Below are 20,139 nucleotides of genomic sequence, written 5' to 3'. Positions count from 1 at the left end.
GCAGGAGGCAGCCGATCAATGACTCTCTCCCATCATTGATGTTTCTATTTCTCTCTCCCTCTATGAAATCAATAAAAGTATATAAAAAAAATAAAATAAAGGCTACATTAATCCTATATAATAAAAGGCTAATATGCAAATTTACCAAAAGGCGGAACGACCGGTCGCTATGACATGCACTGATCACCAGGGGGCAGACGTTCAATGCAGGAGCTGCCCCCTGGTGGTCAGTGCGCTCCCATAGGAGGAGTGCCGCTCAGCCAGAAGCTGGGCTCATGGCTGGGAAGCGCAGCAGCAATGGCGGACATCCCCCAAGGGCTCCCGGACTGCGAGGGGGTGCAGGCCAGGTTGTGGGACCCCGCCCCCCAGGCCCCCCGGCCCCCCCCCCAACCGAGTGCACAAATTTCATGCACCGGGCCTCTAGTCATAATAATAAGAGAAGTCAACATGAAAATAAAATTATGAGTGAAATCTCATAATATATATTCAAACAAGGTTTGTTTCATCAATATAAGGACAATTTAACAATACAAAGTCTATTAGTATAATTCACTTCTTTAACAAATGAAAGTAGAAAGACCATCTGAATAATGCAAGGGAAAATTTTGATAAAATAGTCATTTGTGATACTTAATTTAACAAATTAAGAATAAAAGAGAATAAAAAATTACCTACCAAAATACACACAACACTTCCAATGCAAGAAGCATTCCCTTTAATAGGAGGAAAACAAAGATGCCCTAAAGGAAGTAGCCAGCAATCCATAAATAAGAAAGAGAAACATATAAGAGGATTTAAAGAAAAAGAAAAGCCATTATATGCAGACATGATTCTCTTGGATTTTCTCTGTAGATAAATGAAAACTATTAGACCTGTAAGAGTTCAACAAGTCTGCTCAAGAAAACTCCAATAATTAAAAAGAAATTAAAGGTACTCTTTACAGTAATAACCAAAAAACTATAAGGTACCTAGTGATAAATCTAACAAAAGGGTTTCAAGATCTTAAAAAAATGGCAAAGCTTTATCCAAAGACATTAAATAATAAAAGGGGCTACATTTACTGATCACTTACTATCTGCGAGGCACTGTTTTGAGTGATGTGAATATGCCAATAAACTCATTTAATTCCTACAGTAATCCCATATGGTATATATAATTATCATTATCCTCACTTTAGAGCTAAAGAAATTAAGGCACAAGATTAAGTCACTTGCCTAAGGTTCCAAAACTAAAAATCAGCAACAATGGGATTCAAATCTAATAGTATGGCTCTGAGCCTACAACCTTAACCAAACACCACACTCCCTCTTGTAAGAGTGAGGTGCCCATCCCTCCCATGAAGGCACCTCTGGCTCAGCCAAGCCAAGCCTCCATTCTCATGTCATGAACTCTCCAGCCTACAGCTGTCAGAAGACCCTCAACTGAAGGGCAAGAAGCCCTTCTTTCAACGGAAGGGATCAGAGCACAAACCCGGGGAGCAGAGGTTGGGACTAGATCTACTGAAGTCCACATAAGGATACAGGACAATGCTGATGAAAGCAGATCTCAGTATTAGGCCTAATTACTTCTTCAGCCACCATGTCAATTTTAAGATCAGGTGGTTTTCCCATTCCCAGGAGCAGGTCAATGTAGATTCTCAGACTTTATAAGTTTCAACTCTTACTTAAGACCTTAAGCTGCTATGCAGAGTTAAGAACTTAATGGACTTTCAAATCTTTATGTTTTTCTAATAATATTTAAAGATTCTGGATAATGAAGATTAAATATTTAATTTATTCATACAAATTTCACAACTTTTCTGTGCGTCCGAAGTTACTTTAAAGTTTTTTAAAACATTTAAAAAATCTATTCTTTTATCTCTGTAAGTCCACTTCCATCAGGTTCATGAGTAGATTCAATTTTAGAGTTGGCAATTGATAAATTCAATGTAATTCCAATAAAATATCCTAATGAGTTTTTCTGCAGAGAAGTTGACAAAGCTGTTTCTAAAATTTAACTGGAAGCAAAATGTGTCCAAAATAGCTAACCAGTTTTTGTTGTTTTTATTGTTGTTGTCTGTAACATACAGAATTGTTTATTCTGCTGTTTGCAATACAAAGACATAGGGAAATGTTATTGTTGGTGCAATATAATAGGGGGGAAATTTTGAAACTGCCCATTAGGGTCAGTTTGCCAGATGTCCTGTCATTAAGAATACCAGCTATAAACAGAGCAGTTTCCCCACAGTTTGTACTTCATTTTGTTGATTCTATCCAGATTCTGTATTTGTTCCCTAGAAAGCTTCATTCAGATAACAGAGCTTTGAAAAAGAATAAACAACAAGATGAAAGGATTTGCCCTTCCACATGGCGAGACAAACTACAGTAATTAAGAAAGTATTAGCACATGGATAGACAAATGGACCAATGGGACAGAACAAAAAGCGCAGGAACAAATCCATGCCTGGAAGGAAACTTGATATATGATAGAGGTGGCTTGCAAATCAGTAGAAAGGCCTTACTTACTATTCCTCACTTGTTGCTGGGAGAGCAGGTTATTCATATGAAAAGGAAAATATATCCTTATCTGACAACTTAATTCCATACGAATTAAGAACTTAAATATGAAAGGCAAAATTTAAAAACTTTTAGAATGATGTATAAAATTATGTTTATAACCTCAAGAAAAGAAAATCTTCCGTAAGACACAAAATACACAATCCATAAGAAAAGATACTGAAATATTCAATTATATTAAAATTGTTAACTACAAGAAATCACAAAGAGAGTAAAGAGATAATCCACAAACTAGGAGGAACACATCTGCATTATATATGACAAAGAATTATTATCCCGCCCTGGCCAGGTAGCTCAGTTGGTTAGAGGGTCATCCCCATACACCAATATTGCGGGTTCCATTTCTGGTCAGGCCACATACAAGCACCCAATGAATGCATAAATAAGGAGAACAACAAATCGATCTCTCTCTCTCTCTCTCTCTCCAAAATCAATTTTTAAAAAATTATCTCAAAACAAAACACAAGTTCATATAAACTAGTAAGAGAAGGATGAACCATCCAGTATAAACATGGGTAAAAGACATGAACAAGCATTTCATAGAAGAGGGAACATGATGATTAAGTATACAATATTAATATTAATTTATGTAAATACATATCAACAAATATACAAATAACATCACAATGATATACTATTTCTTTTTTTTTTTAATGTATTTTAACTCATATCAGAGAGGAAGGGAGAGGAAAGGGAGAGATAGAAACATCAATGATTAGAATATTGATTGGCTGCTTCCTGCACGCCAACTACTGGGAGTCGAGCTGGCAACCTGGGCATGTGCCCTTGACCAGAATCGAACCTGGGACCCTTTAGTCTGCAGGCCGATGCTCTATCCACCGAGTCAAACCAGCTAGGGCTGATATACCATTTCACACCCACCAGAGCTTGACAAAAAATTAACTATGACAATATCAAGTTTTATCAAGGACATGAAACAAGTGAAAATATGCTACTTGGAGAGTGTAAATTGGTACCAACACATTGGAGATCTACTGGGCAATATTTAATTAAGAGTTGAAGCTATAGCCTAACGGGTTTGGCTCAGTGCGTCAGCCTGTGGACTGAAAGGTTCCAGGTTCGATTCCTGTCAAGGGCATGTACCTTGGTTGTGGGCACATCCCCAGTAGGATGGTGTGCAGGAGGCAGCTGATCCATGTTTCTCTCTCATCGATATTTCTCTCTCTCCCTCTCCCTTCCTCTCTGTAAAAAAAAAATCAATAAAATATATTTTTAAAGAAGTTGAAGCTATATATACCTTATGTATTTCTATTTACTGACTAAGGATGTACCCTATAAATACTCTCATTCAAATATATAAGGAAATAGAAAAACATTCTCAAAGCAATTGAAAATAACTTTAATATTCATTGACAGGATAATGGATCTATAAGTGGTGATATTTGTAGTATATTCATATAATAGAGTATAGCAGTGAAAATTAATGTGGCAGAACAATAAGTACTACAATGGATTTATAGATCTCAAATCCCTTTTGAGGAACCTACATATGGATATGAAAGGATAGAGACATTACTATAAAGTTTATATAAATTAAATGAATATTGTTTTGGATAGTAATATGCAGTAAAAATGTGAACATATATAGGATGATAAACAGGAGAGTCTGGGCAGTGGTTACCTTTGGGGAGGGAAGGTGAAAAAACAGGAACTGGGAAGGGCATATATAATTACATCTGTAGTGTCTTATTTATTTATTAATCTGGTAGGTAAAGTACATTATCTCTTTTGAATGCCTTAAATAGCTCACTTTTATAAAAGATTCCAAGAGACCAGAGCTTCTATTCAGTTATACCACTATTTGATTTCCTGAAATGTAAAAATGAAGTCAGATTTGAAATAGCACAAATCCCTCTGACTTTCCCGTTTTGCCACGACAGCAATGAAACATTGGAGTTCAACTCGTAAAAGTGAATGGACAGGAAAAGGAAGGGTCAGGCTCCAGCCTGGATCCCATGACAGGATGTACCCTGAGGCCACTCATGGAAAAGAAAGGCAAGGAAGTAATTCCTGCTTTTTTATAAAAGTGATAATCACTTTTCTTTAAATGTCTGAACTCCTTAGGCAAGATACTTTGTAATTAATTATACTATCAGTTAAAAATGTTTGAGCCTCTACTATAATCTAAGAAAATTAATCCTCTCAGAACAGAGGTTCCAATTGCTTTTTCCTTGTTTAAATGAGTTGGTTAAAGTCATTTTTGAAGGATGTCGGTATAATCCTACAGACCTCCTATCTCAAGGCCCAGAACCCCCCTCCCAGTTTTTGTACTTATGTCCTTTTCTCTCATTAGTTTTTGCTGGCTCTTAGGCATCCAACACCAACTTCCTGTTCCCCTTTATTGAACTCTGGAGACTTGGAACTGGTAAGAGGCTTTGAAGAAAAGTACAAAGCCAGGAAAACCCGGAATGGAGACAGCTATGACTTTCAGAAGAAAAGCAAATCTTAACCCAGCTGTAATAATCGTTCAGACTTTCCTCTGTCGATAGCTTACATAAGACCGTGGTTCAGACAAGAGTACGGAAGAATTGTAAATCACTGAAGTTGGCAACAATCAAAACTTAGGTTTGGGCTGACAGGCATTTTGTTTGTTGATATCACAATCCTGGCTTGTTCTGAACTCTTAATATCTCTAGCCTTTCCTTTTCACCAACCTACAAAGAAACTGACGGAGTGATGTTCACTTTGGGTGTCATTCTAAGTGTTTACTAGACCTAAATCTTAAGAGCACAGATGACCTTGAATGAATCCTCTCTTTGTAAAGTACCACTATTTCACAATATGGAAAAAATTTCACACTCATGACTCTTCAATTCTCATCATTAGGCCCACAGCCATCCCTTAATCCAGAAACATGATGCTTTTCCTGCAAATGACCTCAGGCCTTCTGACCCAAGGCCTCCGTCTCATGATCCTATTATATACTACAGTGGTGTTTTAATGAACCGAGTTTGAATGTTGAGACTCCAATCTCATTGGTCATGCTATGGTGGCAATTCACTGAGCACAGGCCTCCCCATTCTATTCTGCTGTCCTGTACTTTGAATTCAGGGCTCACAGTCAGAAGGAAAGCACCGGAGTTCTGATAATGGCAGCCTCTGGTTATGTTCCACCAAGGGATTTATCATCCACAACCCACTCAAATCCCTCCCCCAACAGCTACCAAAAATTCCCCTGGTGAGAAATGCTATTATGAGAAGGAGTGCCTGCTTTGTGACTCACACTGTTTCATTAAAAAGATTTTTTTTTCAAACAGAATTTCAGTAGAAGAATCCAAAGGTTTTCCAAAGCCACACCAAACACAGAACAGCTCATAATACTATTTCTTAAAGGCCTGCTACTTCAAAGGAAATCCCTCTACCTCAAAATACTGGAGACACTTAGATTCACTATCTTTTTATGTTGCACTTGCCTCTGAGCTGAGAGAGGAGGTAGGAAAAGGATCAATTAAATACAGCCAACATGACTGGGCTCGTTAGAAATTAAGATGCAAGGCACTAGTGTGCAAACCAGCCCACAGCACACAGGTCTTAAGACTTCCCATAAATCTCAAGGGTTAACTGGCTATAATGGTTTGACTGGTTCAGCCATATCTGACCAGGACTGAAGAAATATAACAACATGTGGTATACATGGGTATTTGGTGAAGCTCATTACAGTAGTGGGCAGTGTTACAAAGAAGTTTCTTTGGTCCAGCTGGAGTGGCTCAGTTGGTTGAGCATTGTCCTGTGCACCAAAAGATTATGGTTTGATTCCCAGCCAGGGCACATACCTGGGTTGCAGGTTCTAGTCCCTATTGAAACTCATGCGGAAGGCAACCAATTGATGTTTCTTTCTTTCTCTCTCCCCTTTCCTCTTCTCTAAGCATGTCCGTGGGTGAGGATTTTTTTAAAAAAGTGTCTTTGAAAAGCTGACTTAGATGGTATTTATTATACCTTAGAGGGCATTAAAAGTATAAATGATCTAAGTAGAACAGAACAATATTACAGAAAGCTAATTTGTACTTATGGTAGACCAAGCAAGTACTTCATTGGTTTAGTTGGACTCGCTCAAATCTTCTTAGGATTCCCAGAGTACTTGAGCAGGCCTCAGGATGAAAGAATCTTAACAGCTCTCCTTAAGGAAAAACATCTTCTCAGCAGGGAAAAGAAAAACAAAGGGGGGGGGGGGAGGGGAAACAGGGGGAGACGATTTGAGATGGAAAAGATCTCCAAAGAGCTGAGAAATATGAACAAAATGACCAAGCCGGCTGGGATCTAGGGTCTTGGATTCTCCTCCTATATCTGTCCCAAATCATCTGGGTGACTCCATATCTAAGTTTCTCCTACCTGCTAACAAATCAACTTTGACATTAAAAGATACTGTACTGTAGTACAGAGGGGAGGCATGGCTTATTTAACTTGGAGCCATGTTATGACAAGTTTAATTCCTTAAGATCAAGATGACTACATATTCCTAAATGTAAGGTGAGGTTTCTCCAAAAATTATCCTTCAGAAATTAAAGTATCACCTATAGCCGAAGTCTGCAAAAAGTCCCTCAGTATGGACCATTCTTTTACATTCTTTAGTTTGTAACTATTCAACCATAACACATATTTAATCATTATTCCAGGAGAAATGACATTTCAGTTACTAGTGTTGGCTATCATAAATAAGACTAAAACTTACTTAAAATGACATGAAAATGGCAATGTTGTGGGGCTCAGAGACATACACTTAGAAGATCAAGGAGGAAAACTGTTCCTTATATTTCCTTATGGGTTTTTGTGACTTGGGATACATTTTACAGAGATAGATTACAAAGTGGTGGATCATGCTTTTAGAAAGCAGTGTTGAATAATCAGAAAGGAAAGTGGTTCTAGGGATAAAAAAGATCCTGAAGTCAAAGATACACAGGAAGAGTTTGAAAAACAGTTTTTCTTTTGATATTCTCATTAAGATAGAGGACCACCTGTATTGGGACATATGAGGAATTCCTTAGTAGACACTTGACTGGAACCATAAAGAAGAAAAGATCACCTGTCCCAGCTCAGAACTAGGGTTTAGGAAAGAATGAGTAGTGTGAGGAGTAGAGAGAAAATATCATCCATGTAACAGCTCATGGACAAAACCCTAAATTTGTTTGTTGATTCAACCAAGGCATTGTTAAAGAAGGTAAAATCTTCCACAAGTTGCAATATTCCAACTCTTTCTTAAGGAGTGAGAAAGCAAAGATTCTTAGGAATGTGGACCTGATAGGGGTTCTAGGGAAAGTCACCTCATAGGATGATCTGAACATAAATTCCTAACTGGGCAGGTCTTGGTGAGTAGTCAGGCTCCAGGCGTATAACCTCTTTAGTAAGAGGCTTATCTTTGCCTTAAGCAAGGCCTGTCCATTGTTCCTGTGCATCTAGGTTAACACACCTTTGAAATGTCTCTTTTCAGACCCTTCCTTCTAAAAGCCACCCTCCAGGGATCACAGAATCTTAAACTATCATGTAATCTGATCCCCACCTTGCTTTCTCCCACTTTCAGGTAATCTTCCTTAAGGTTCCCTCAATTCCAAATGCATAGAAGAAAGCTGCAAAATATTATTTCTTGGAAGCATTTATCTCAGCCTGTTGAGATGTTGCTTCCAGGTGTGTCTTCTGTACGGCTCAAATACATTTTCTAAAAATTCTCTACAGGTTTGGATGTTCTTATGTTAACAGAAAGAACAAAGTAATGTTAATCACCCTTCTAATAAATACATATTCCCAGCACCTAGCACAGTTCCTAGAATATTGGAGGCACTCAATAAATACTTGTTGAATAAATGAATGTCTTAGCTCAACAGATCTACACACACACACACACACACACACACACACACACACACACACACACACCTCACACTTTTGGGCCAGTTAAGAGAAAAGGAAAGAGGTATTCTGTCCACTTAAAAGTCTGGATTCATCCTAAGATCTTGACTTGTCTAGCTGGCTAGGGATATATAACTCAGTAAGCTCCTCTGTAGCACAAGTAGCTAAAGGCAGCAGCTGTGCCTTGGAAGAAAAATCAGGGGGAAGACAAGCACAGAAGGAAAGGGGACATTGCCACAATTAACTTCTGTTTGGAGCAACTTCAATTCTCAGGACCAAGGCAGATTGGCTTAGGCCTATCTGTAGAAAACTGCTTAGCTCCATGTAAAAGAAAACCATCAAATAATGAACAATGCTCTTACTGGGTGAATCTACCCTCTAGGAGCAAATGAAAAGATTTGTATGCATCCTGCTTAGGAAAGATCTGCCTGGTTTAGTAATATTAAAAATAATGCTGCCCTGACCTGTGTGGCTCAGTGGGTAGAGCGTCGGCCTGCGGACTGAAGGGTCCCAGGTTCGATTCTAGTCAAGGGCATGTACCTTGGTTGCGGGCACATCCCCAGTAGGGGGTGTGCAGGAGGCAGGCGATCGATGTTTCTCTCTCATCGATGTTTCTAACTCTCTCTCCCTCTCTCTTCCTCTCCGTAAAAAATCAATAAAATATATTTTAAAAAAATAAAAATAAAAATAAAAATAATGCTAATGGATCCACCAAAAAAAATTAAAGAGTTCTTTTTCTGAATTGTATATCCATCGTGGAGTTGAGGTTCAGATATAAATAGTCCCACATATTCAGGATAATTTGCAAATTCAGATTCTTGGGTCTCTCCTTAGCTCTACTGAATTCTGGGAGTGGGGTCCAGTCATCAGCATTGTTAACAAGCCCCCTAGAGAATATTGGGCAGAGTCAAGTTTGAAAACCCTTTGAACCATTTACAGAAAAGAGCTCATTTGTATCTGCCTCCTTATTATAGACCTAAGAGTGCATTAGGCATTCTTACCATGCCTCCTCTAACTTGGTTTTTATAGGGACCCAGTGAATTCCTCCTTCCTCTTTATTCCCAAGAGAGGAAAGTGGTACTCTCAAATCTAACAACTCTGGGGAGATCTCGAGGTAAACAGTCTCATCAGTCTAGAAACTACCCCAGTTGCTGCTTTAAGATTAAACTTGGTTTTTTATTTGCTTCATACTTGAGAGTTGGTCTTCAGGTTATTCATTTACACCCACAACTCAGCCTTTATCAATACCAGGAACTGAAACACTGGATTCAAGAATAAACCTGTGTGCTGTTATGAACATAAAATTCAAAAATAAAAACTGCTGGATCGCCCTGGCCGGGTGGCTCAGTTGGTTGGAGCATCGTCCCATACACCAAAAGTTGCAGGTTCAATTCGGAGTCAGGGCACCTAGGTTGACATAGATGGTTCTCACATCAATGTTTTCTCTCTCTCTCAAATCAATAAAAACATCCTCAGGTGAAGGATTAAAAAAACAAAAACTGCTGGATCTATGAAGTCCCTTCTCATATTCAAGTCTATATAGCCACAGTAATCACTAGGAATCATTTGATTCAGACTAGACCATGACAAAGCTTGGGAAAGAAACAGATGGAAATTTACACTCATCCATCATTCTAAAGACTGGGATTAGGATTTAGGTTTTGGGTTGACTTCAAGATTCAGCAACCCATTGTCATTAAAACACCCCTACTTAAGGCTTTGTAGGAATAGGACCTATTTAAGTCACCACCACTTTCCTATGAAGTTTCTTTTTTTCAATTTTGAAACTGTCACCAAAAAAGTTTAGTTTTAGAATTAGGTTTTCCAAAATGTTAATGCCCAATAAGCTTGGGTTGAATATCACATTAGTAAAGTACAAAGCATGTTCCTTTTTCCAAAAGGTATTAGATAGCATTTCTTTGGTTAAAAGTGGTCTGGCTCAGAGTCCTTGTGACATATTTGGGGTGTGTCTTTGTTTAGTAGCAAAACGTACACATCCCATAAAGCAAACACTTTAAGAGTGAAAAATCTCTGTTTTTTGCAAGACCTTTCAAACCCCAATGAGTTGGAGTTAACGGTGACCTTCAAGAAATTATCTTCTCCTCAGGGGAACTTGTTTTATTTTATAAAAAATAAGCCCTTATGCTCTGGCCAGTGTGGCTTTCAGTTGGTTGGAACATCATCTCATACACAAAAAGGAGGTGGTGGGTTCGATTCCAGGTCAGGGCACATACCCAGGTTGCAGGTTTGATCCCCGGTCAGAACACATGCGGAGGCAGCCCATCAATGTTTCTCTCTCACATTTATCTTTCTTTTCTCTCTCTCCCTTCCTCCCTCTAAAAATCATTTTTTTAAATGAAAAGGTCAAAGAAAAAATAAAAGAAGCCCTCATGGTTAATAGAGAACTCAAAACTCTGCTTTAAAAAAAGGCTTCATTTAAAATAAGAAAAAGTCTTCATTAAGAATAGAACTTCACCCCTGGCCGGTTTGGCTCAGTGGATAGAGCGTTGGCCTTCAGACTGAAGGGTCCCAGGTTCAATTCCGGCCAAGGGCACATTCCAGGGTTGTGGGCTTGATCTCCAGTAGGGGGCGTGCAGTAGGCAGCCTATCAGCCTATCAATGATTCTCACTCATCATTGATGTTTCTATCTCTCCCTCTCTCAAATATATATATATATATATATATATATATATATATATATATATACATATATAATTTTTTTAATAGAACTTCTACAGGGCAGGGGACCCATCATGATCTTTGGAGACCACAGAATGCTTTCCCTTCTCCAGAAACCATGTGAAGGACCATTACCTCTAGCACACCTATGGTGAGCACAGAAAGGCTTTCGGGTCCACTCCAATAGAGTTGGCAACTCTCCCTAATTATTTAAGAATGGAGAAAAGTAAGTAACTTGAGAACCCTAGAGTGGCAGCAAAATAGAATGAGATATCCTGCTAGCATGTTTAAAGACTTATGAAAAGTCACCTTCTATGAGTCCCAGTTGATGGCTTGGTGACAATAGAGAATCGCTTAGATTTTTCTGAATGTACATGTGTATACATATATATGACTAACAAGTTGGAGTGAAAGCCTCAATGACCAGCCATTTTATAGAAGGACCCAGAAAACAGGCAACCTCTTCCTTCCAACATGGTGGGTCCTCTATGTTTTTCCCCCACATCTAGAAATCCATATTCTGAGATAAATGGGATACTATTAGGATTTAAACACCTTACAGCAAAACCTACATTTTAATGTGGAAAGGAATGGACTCTCTAACTCTGATCCGATAAAGCAGTTCTTCTCAATAGCACTCATTATTATGAACCATCCATCAATTCAGGTCAGATTGCAGTAGAGAGCATTTTGGGGAAAGCAGTCCACTCAAGGCTAAATCTCAATACCCAACAAGTTCTGAGATGAAAGAAGGCTGAGAACTATAGAAGTGCCCCTAAAGGAACACCACTTTCTATTTGTATGTTATTTGGCTTTTCTTTTCTTTTTTTAAATATATTTCATTGATTTTTTTTTTTTACAGAGAGGAAGGGAGAGGGATAGAGAGTTAGAAACATCGATGAGAGAGAAACATCGATCAGCTGCCTCCTGCACACTCCCCGCAACCAAGGTACATGCCCTTGACCGGAATCGAACCTGGGACCCTTCAGTACACAGGCCGACGCTCTATCCACTGAGCCAAACCGGTTAGGGCATATTTGGCTTTTCTAAACACTATCTCAATAGACCCAACAAGGTAACAGGACAGATAGTCTCCCCATCTTACAGGTGAAGAAATGGGGACTCTGAGGCTAAATGACTAACTTGCCCAAGGCCACAAGTAGACAGTTAATTAGTAGCTCTATCAAGAAATGAGCACAGTCATCTGACTCACAGGCCAGTGCAATTTCCAGGACCCTGTCAGCATCCTTATGCTTTAGGATGAGAGGCAGTAGAGTGTAATGGTTAAGAGCCAGGTGTAACTGGCAGGAACTGCATTCCAATTCCAGCTCCACCACTTACTTCACTGACATCTATATTCTGTGCCCAAGAAGAGTTCCAAAGCACCCTGAAAACACAAGCAAGACTCCATGGCCTGTGGCTCATTGGGATGGGCATCGTTTGGTGCACCAAAAAGTTGCTGGTTCGATTCCCAGTCAGGGCATATGCCCAGGGTATGAGCTCAGTCCTGGTAGGGGGTGTGCAGGAGGCAGTCAACCTTGATGTTTCTTCCTCTCTCTCTAAAAAATAATCAATAAACTATTTAAAAAACAAAACAAGAGCATCAACTTCCAGGCTTCTAGTCAACTGTGCACCAAAATCCTTACCCTTATGCTTTTATGACACAAGAGCAAAAACTGCTCGGACCTTACTCAAAGGCTCCAAAATAGAAATGAGTTTCTCTTCTTATAATAATGAACAAGAGAGGAAGTGGGATGTCCTGGAAGGAAGATCCTGGGCCTGCTCCAAAAAGGGAGATAGAACCACCACTGCAGAAGCATGGAAATACAAAGGTTCATCTCAAATAAACTGCACAGGAAAAACTAATTACTTTATTTGAATAAAAGAATGCATTCTTAAAGCAGTGGTTCTCCATCCAGGTGGTACCCCCCATCCCCTTACAGAAATCATTTGGAAATTCTGAGGGCATTTAGGGGGCAGGACCAGGTATGCTCAATGTCTTGCAAAAGGACAGGGTGGTCCTATAAATAAAGTTATTACCCAAAATGTTCAAAGCAGCCCCCAACACATGCTTTAATAGTAATCCCCATGGTTCAGTGGCTCTTCCTACCCTGACCACAATTGGATGAAAAGAAAACTAAGATTTCACAGCTGAAGAATCTGAAATTTTGGAATCCAATTATAAGCTCACAACTCCAGCATGAAACCTGGTGGTGGAATAAGGAAAAAGGAGTTTCTAGTAAAAGACAGACAAGAAATTTTAGGAAACAGGGAACTCCTTCCCCAGACAAGCCTCTATAAGATTATATTTGTTTTATAATACACAAAATTCTGTGATTTTAGAGTAACTTCTTACAGTGCTTTTCAATTTAAAATCAGATACTAATGACAGTTCTTTAAAAAACTTAACCACATCATCTCATAAACACAAACGACTCTTTCTGGACCAGATTTTATAAGACAGATTATTAATTTCAAAAATGTTAAAGCTGACCAAATGGCTAATAGTGCCAAAGGCAGTCAATCTTGCCTGGCATCTCATTCAGGGCAGAGTTTGATGCAAGTCAGAGAAGCCTGTTCAGATAATAAAATACCATCCTAGAAATTCAAAAGCCACTTTCAAGTGTTACCTGTCATCAATCAGTCACTATTCCTCCCCCTCAAATAAAATTACTTCACAAATTAAAGTTTATATATTGAAAAAAAAAAAAGAAATCCAGACTCTTTCAAAAAAAAATAAAGGCCAATAGTAAATAGCGGCCGCACACCTCTTTTGACTAATTTTCCAGAAGCCTAACCTGGCTTCTCAGGTTAGCGGAGCAAACAGACCTGTTTTCCTCCAGATGCTCCTGCCACTAACAGCCTGGGAAATCCTCCTCCAGCTTTCCGCTGGCCTGTTACCAGAAGTTCACATCGTGAATTCATCCAGATTCTCTGAATCTTCCTCTTCCCCTGTCATGCACCCACAGCCTGGCAATAAAAATCTCACCTCTCCGTTACAAGAAGGTGCAGATCATCTGGAAGACCAAGCACTTACCAAGGAGGGGAAGAAAAGGAGATGGGGAGGGATGGAAGAGTCATTGAGCCCAGCCTACTGCATGCAGCACAGGGACCAGAGCCCTAGTCCTGCAAAGCCTGGGAGGGAGGCTCCCTGGCTGGGCCTCCATTCAGCAGGCCACACCTGTCTACGCCAACAGCCTGCAAGCTGCTCCATTTTAAACAATTCAAACAGACTTCCAGCAGGGTGGCAAAATTCAACACCCCGCTTTCCCAGCTAGAGAGCGAGAGCCCTAATCCAACCACCACTTGGCTCCATTTTTTTTTTTCTTTTCACACTCTTTGTTTGGGAGACACCACTTGGTCAAATTGGATCTGTCTGTCTGGTGAGGGAGGCACAATGCTGCAGTTACAGAAAGAAAGCACCGAGGTTGACTTGCTCTAAGTCAGGCCAGACCTCTTCTCTGACGACCGTGATGCCATTAAGAGGGATTTCACGAGGCAGGTTTCATCCACTCTGCCCATCCACAAGTGGGTCAACGCCTGAAGTCCTAAAATGCCCGCCTCCGCAGCCTCGCAGAAAACCTCCTTTCTAAAGGCTCGGGATCCAAATTTGTGTCCCTTGGCTTCGGGAACCAAGGGGACAGCAGACAGGTTCGGGTCGTGCACTCTACGTCCAAGCGTTCGCACGCGCGCCAAGGTTCGGGGCGCCCCAGCACGCCCTTCTGTGCACTCCACCCTGCGAGGCCTCCACCACCCGCGGACTCACCGCTGTGCGAGCTGAACCACCTGGGTGCGATGTGCAGAGGTAGAGCATCCGCCAGCGAGGCTCGCGAGCCGAGGTACAGCATCCCGTCTCTATGGTGACCGCCGCCGGTCTCCTGGTAACCATTGCCTTGGGCATAGGTGGATTCGGACGCGGACCCTCCGCCGCTGGGCGCCCTCTCCGAGTCGCCGGTCCCACGAGAGGCGGGCGTGTAGAGGCCAAAGGGCACCCCTCCGGCCGTGCTGGGGTCCATGCCCATGCCCGCCACCGAGCTGACGGAGCGGCTGCGCAGCCCCATGGCCCCACCGCCCGCCCGGTAGTGCCCAAAGTGGGGCGCCCCTCCTGGCGGGGGCACGGCGCTGTCATCAGTGGAGACCCCCGGGAAGGGGCCCCGGGACCGGGCCGCCGTGCTCTGCTTGCCCCCCATGCTCGCCCGGGCCCCGATGGGGCGGGAACCTGGAGGCCGAGGCCCTCCCCCACTTCTCAGCGGCGGGGAGAGGGCTGGGCAAGCATAAAGGGGAAGGGAGTCAAAAAGGAGATCGGGAGGGGGGAAAAAAGAAAAAGAAAAAAGAGAAAACCCGTGGGGCGGAAGAGGCAGGCGGGCGGGGATCCCAAACTAAGAATTTAAAACGATCCGAGCCAAGCGCATGTTTCCCCCTCAAGGTCCAAAGAGGCGCAGTCCGGCGCGGGTTCGGCGCGCCACAGGCCGCCCCCGGGCTCCCGAAAGCCGGGGGAGCCGCAGGGGAAGGAGGGAGGGAGGCGGCGGGCAGGCGCCGGAGGAGGCCGCCGACCGGACCGGAGGAGGCGGAGGAGGGCTGGGGGCGCCGGGTGCGTCCCCCCGCTTCAGGACGCCGCGACCATGGACGGCGGCCCGGACCCCTCCAGGCCCCGGGCGGGCTGCGGCGACGGGCGGCCAAGCGGAGCTCGGGAAGCCGCGGTCGCGTCGCGCTCTCACTCCAGCTGCTGCCGGCCCCGCCACCCGCGCCGCCTCGCCGGGTCCCGGGCTGCGCTCGCCGGCGCTCCTCGCCGCCGTGGAGACAATGGAGGGCGGCAGAGCGCAGGCGCGGCCCGCGCCCCCTCCCCTTCCCCCCTCCCGCCGGCTTAACCCCTTCGCGGCCCCTGCGGCGCCGGGCCGCGGCCGCCCTGGAGGCCCCCGCCCTGTCACCCGGCCTCCGCGGGCCTGTGGCCTGAGTGGCCCGAGGGGCGTCAGAAACGGGAGCGAGGCGTCTTTTCAAAGAAAGCACTCTCTAAGTCCCCGAAAGTGGCTAATTATCCGGGGAAACCACCTGTGGGGGAGGGGCGGCGATGTTCCCAGCGGGTGGGAAGGAAGCACGGGGAAGACTCCAGAGGACTCCCAGACGCCTACCTGGCTCTCAGGGTCACTGGTCAAGCTCCCCTCCCGGCTCAACTTTGCCCCCACAGCACCCTCTGGTGGACGCTCTGTCCGTTCTTTTAGAAGGTTCTCCGTCCAAGGACCCCTAAGATCAGGAAGCTTAACATTTGGGGGTTGCGAGGCGGGGGGGGGGGGGGGGGGGGGGGGGGGGGGGGCGGGGGACTGTCCGTATTTTGCTGACAGGAGATCAGAACTTATTTTGGGCTTAAGCAAATGAGTAGATACTTTAGCTAAAATGTGATCCTGAAAGTCATGAATTGTGTGATAAAAGGCGAAAAGATATAGACATGGACACGGAATAATGCAGCTAGAAGTAGTGATTTTAGAAACTCCCTAGTCCAAGAAGTCCTGTTTTGTTTACCTGTTATCTTGGCACGCACCACGGGGCCTGGGACACACTGGGTGTTCAAAAGATAGTTGTTGACCAAGTCTGCATTTTGCAATATGTCCCTGCCACATTTTCTCATTCATTCATTCATTCATTCACTCACTATTTTTCAAGTACCAAGTGCTTTCAATTAACACCACCTGGTCTAATTGACTTCCAAACCAAGGAGCCAAAACAGTGCGGACTGTAAAGGGATGCTGTGATATATCTCACCAGAGTCACCTCACAGGGTGATCTGACCACAAATTCCTAACTGGACAGGTCATGATGGGTAGTCAAATCCCAGGTATATAACTTCTTTCCCTTAAGCAAGTCCTGTCCATTGTTTCTGTGCGTCTAGGTCAGTGGTTGGCAAACCACGGCTCAGGAGCCACATGCAGCTCTTTGGCCCCTTGTGTGTGGCTCTTCCACAAAATACCACGTGCGTGGGCACAGGTACAGTGCGATTGAAACTTCGTGGCCCATGCGCAGAAGTCGGTTTTCTGCTCTCAAAAGAAATTTTAATGGTTGTACTGTTGATATTGGGCTCTGTTGACTAATGAGTTTGCCGACCACTGTTCTAGGTTAACATGCCTTTGAAACGCCTCTTTTTTAGACCCCTTGAAGGAAGGTATAACCACCCTCAAGGGAGCACACAATCTTAACTATCCTGTATATTGCTTTCTCCCACCTTCATGTAATCTTCCTTATGCTTCCCCCTTAATTCCAAATGTGTAAAAGGAACTGCAAAACTTTCACTCTTCAGAGCATTGGAGATTTTGCTTCCTGGTAATTGTCATCAGTTTGGTTAAAATAACCTCTTTTTACAAATTCTCTACAGGTTTGGATGTTTATTGGATGTAGAGAAATCTTAAAAGAAAACAAACAAAACAAAAAAAGAAGCACTGGTCTGTCATAGGTATTAATTGTCCCGGTGTGACCAGTTTGAAAAGAAACCGGAGGAACACTCTTTTCAAGCATGGAATGCTTGGGAGTGAGCAGAAAGCCCTGCAGAAGGTCAACAGTTCTGTAGGAGAGCCATGGCTGGTGTTGCTCAATTGGTTGGAGCGTCATCAGTGCACCGGAGGGTCTCAGGTTTGATTCCCAATCAAGGCACATACCCAGGTTTTGGGTTCTTTGATCCCAGCCTGGATGCATACCAGAGACAACCAATCGATCTCTCTCTCTCTCTCTCTCTCTCTCTCTCTCTCTCTCTCATCAATTAAAAAAACAACAACATATCCTCAGATGAGGATTTAAAAAACACAACAGAGGCCGAAACCCGTTTGGCTCAGTGGATAGAGTATCGGCCTGCAGACTGAAGGGTCCCGGGTTTGATTCTGGTCAAGGGCACGTACCTTGGTTGCAGGCACATCCCCAATGTGCAGGAGGCAACTAATCGATGTTTCTAGCTCTCTGTCTCTCTCCCTTCCTCTCTGTAAAAAATCAATAAAATATTTTTTAAAAAAAAACACACAACAGAGTTCTGTAGGAGAAATGAATGTTTAAAAAAAAAAAGACAAACACAAAAAAAAACACAAAATGTTCCAATACCCAAGAAATTATCTTTAAGTGCCTAAATGATAAATTTGTGCATACTTAAGATCCTAATGAGTGATCTGAAGAAAAATGAAAAAGCTTAGATTTAACCCAGTTTCCTCCCTGAAGAAAGATTATGGTAGCAGAAAAGGGGTGGTTCAGTACTCTGCAGAAAAAAGAATACCAGATCCCCTGACAGCTCTTTACTGTGGAGATAAAAGCTTCCTTGTTTTTCTTCAAACCATTCATTCAGATCTTAGGTGTGCACAAATTTCTTATTTAAGCACTTAAAGATAATTTCTTGGGTATTGAAACATGTTGTTTTTCCTACATTCCTACAATCAATAAGGGTTACAGGTTCAATTCCGGGCCAAGGGCACTTACCTGGTTTGTAGGTTTAATCCTGGCCTTGGTTGGGGTGCTTGTGGGAGGCAACCAATCAATGTGTCTCTCTCACCTCTCTCTCTCTCTCTCTCTCTCTCTCTCTCTCTCTCTCCATTCTCTCTCTCTCCTCTCTCTCTCTCCCACTCTCTCTAAAAAATCAATGGGAGCCCTAGTCGGTTTTGGTTCAGTGGACAGAGCATCAGCCTGCGGACTGAAGGGTCCCTGGTTTGATTCTGGTCAAGGGCAGCCAAACGATGGTTCTCTCATCATTGATGTTTCTATCTCTCTCTCCCTTCCTCTCTGATATCAATAAATATATATATATATTTAAAATCAATGGGAAAAATATCTTCCAGTAAGGATTCACACACACACACACACACACACACACAAACACATACTGTAACCATATAACTAGCTTCTGATTTACCTATTTATTCAACACTTTTTAGTGTATTGGACAAAATATGAATATCTAATAAGTACTAGGCACTGCACTAAGTTATGGGATACAGTGGTGATCCAGACAGATGGAGGAGTCCTTGTTCTCAAAGAGCTTCAGAAGAACCTCTTCACACCCACTAGGATGGTTAAATCAAAGAGGACAATCAAAATAAAGAAAAATAAAGAGAACAATAACAAGTGTTGGTGAGATGTACAGAAATCAAAACCCTCATACCTTGCTGTTGGAATGCAAAATGGTACGCCTGCTGTGGAAAACAGTCTGGCAGTTTATCAAAAAAGATTAAACATAAAGTTATCATATGACCCAGCAATACCATTCCTAGGTATAGTCCCAGAAGAAATGAAAACACACGTCCACAGAAAAACTGGTACATGAGTGTTCATAGCAGCATTATTCAAAATAACTAAAAAAGTGAAAACTAACCCAAATGATCATCAGCTGATGAATAAATATATATGGTATATCTAGAGAATGGACTATAGATAAAAAGAAAAAAAGGCATAAAAAGAAATAAAATGCTGATACAAGCCACAACATGGATGAACCTTGGAAACATTTTACTAAGTAAAATAAGCCAATCACAAAAGACCTCATATTGTATGATTTCAGTTACATGAAATGTCCAGAATAAGAAAATCCATTGAGATAGAAAAATTAATGGTTGCCAAGGCCTGGGGGAAGGGGAAAATGGAGAATGCCTGCTAGTGGTTTTCTTTTCAGTGTAGTGAAAAGGTTCTGAAATTAAATAATAGTGATGGTTGCCAAACCTTGTGAATATACTAAAAACCACTGAATTATACACTCAAAAGGGTGAATTTTATGGTATGTGAATTACAGTGCAATACACACAGACGCATACCCGTGTACATGAAGCATTGAAGCAGGCAGTGACAATACAGTGTGGTAGATAAGCCTACAAGAGGCCTAGCATGTAGTTGGCACTCAATAAGTATTTGTCAAACGAATGAATGACTAAATACTATGAGAGTAAAAGTACTATGAGAGTGAAAGAGAATGGTGCTGATGAAAGGAGACAGGCACAAACACAGTGACTCTAAGCCAAAACCTTGTTAAAAAGCATAATTCAACCAAGTAAATTTGAACATCTGATAGGCTTTATTAAGTGATTCA

General features: G+C 42.2%; 1 protein-coding gene across 6 annotated transcripts in view; it reads right to left on the bottom strand.

The window, feature by feature from the left end:
- The window catches only part of ZNRF1 (zinc and ring finger 1), a 103,415-nt gene extending 87,906 nt beyond the window's left edge, over nucleotides 1-15,509 (bottom strand). For all 6 annotated transcript variants that reach the window (XM_079800716.1, XM_079800715.1, XM_079800717.1 and 3 more), the window contains exon 1: nucleotides 14,863-15,509. In XM_079800716.1, coding sequence (XP_079656842.1) covers nucleotides 14,863-15,286 — 424 coding nt within the window. In that variant the 5' untranslated portion in view covers nucleotides 15,287-15,509. The remainder of the gene's footprint in view (nucleotides 1-14,862) is intronic.
- Between the last annotated feature and the right edge of the window lie 4,630 nt (nucleotides 15,510-20,139).

The sequence above is a fragment of the Cnephaeus nilssonii genome, assembly GCF_951640355.1.
Source record: "Cnephaeus nilssonii genome assembly, chromosome: 20".
NCBI lineage: Eukaryota > Metazoa > Chordata > Mammalia > Chiroptera > Vespertilionidae > Cnephaeus > Cnephaeus nilssonii.
Note: the sequence above shows the minus strand (reverse complement) of the source record. Positions and strands in the feature narration are given on the sequence as shown.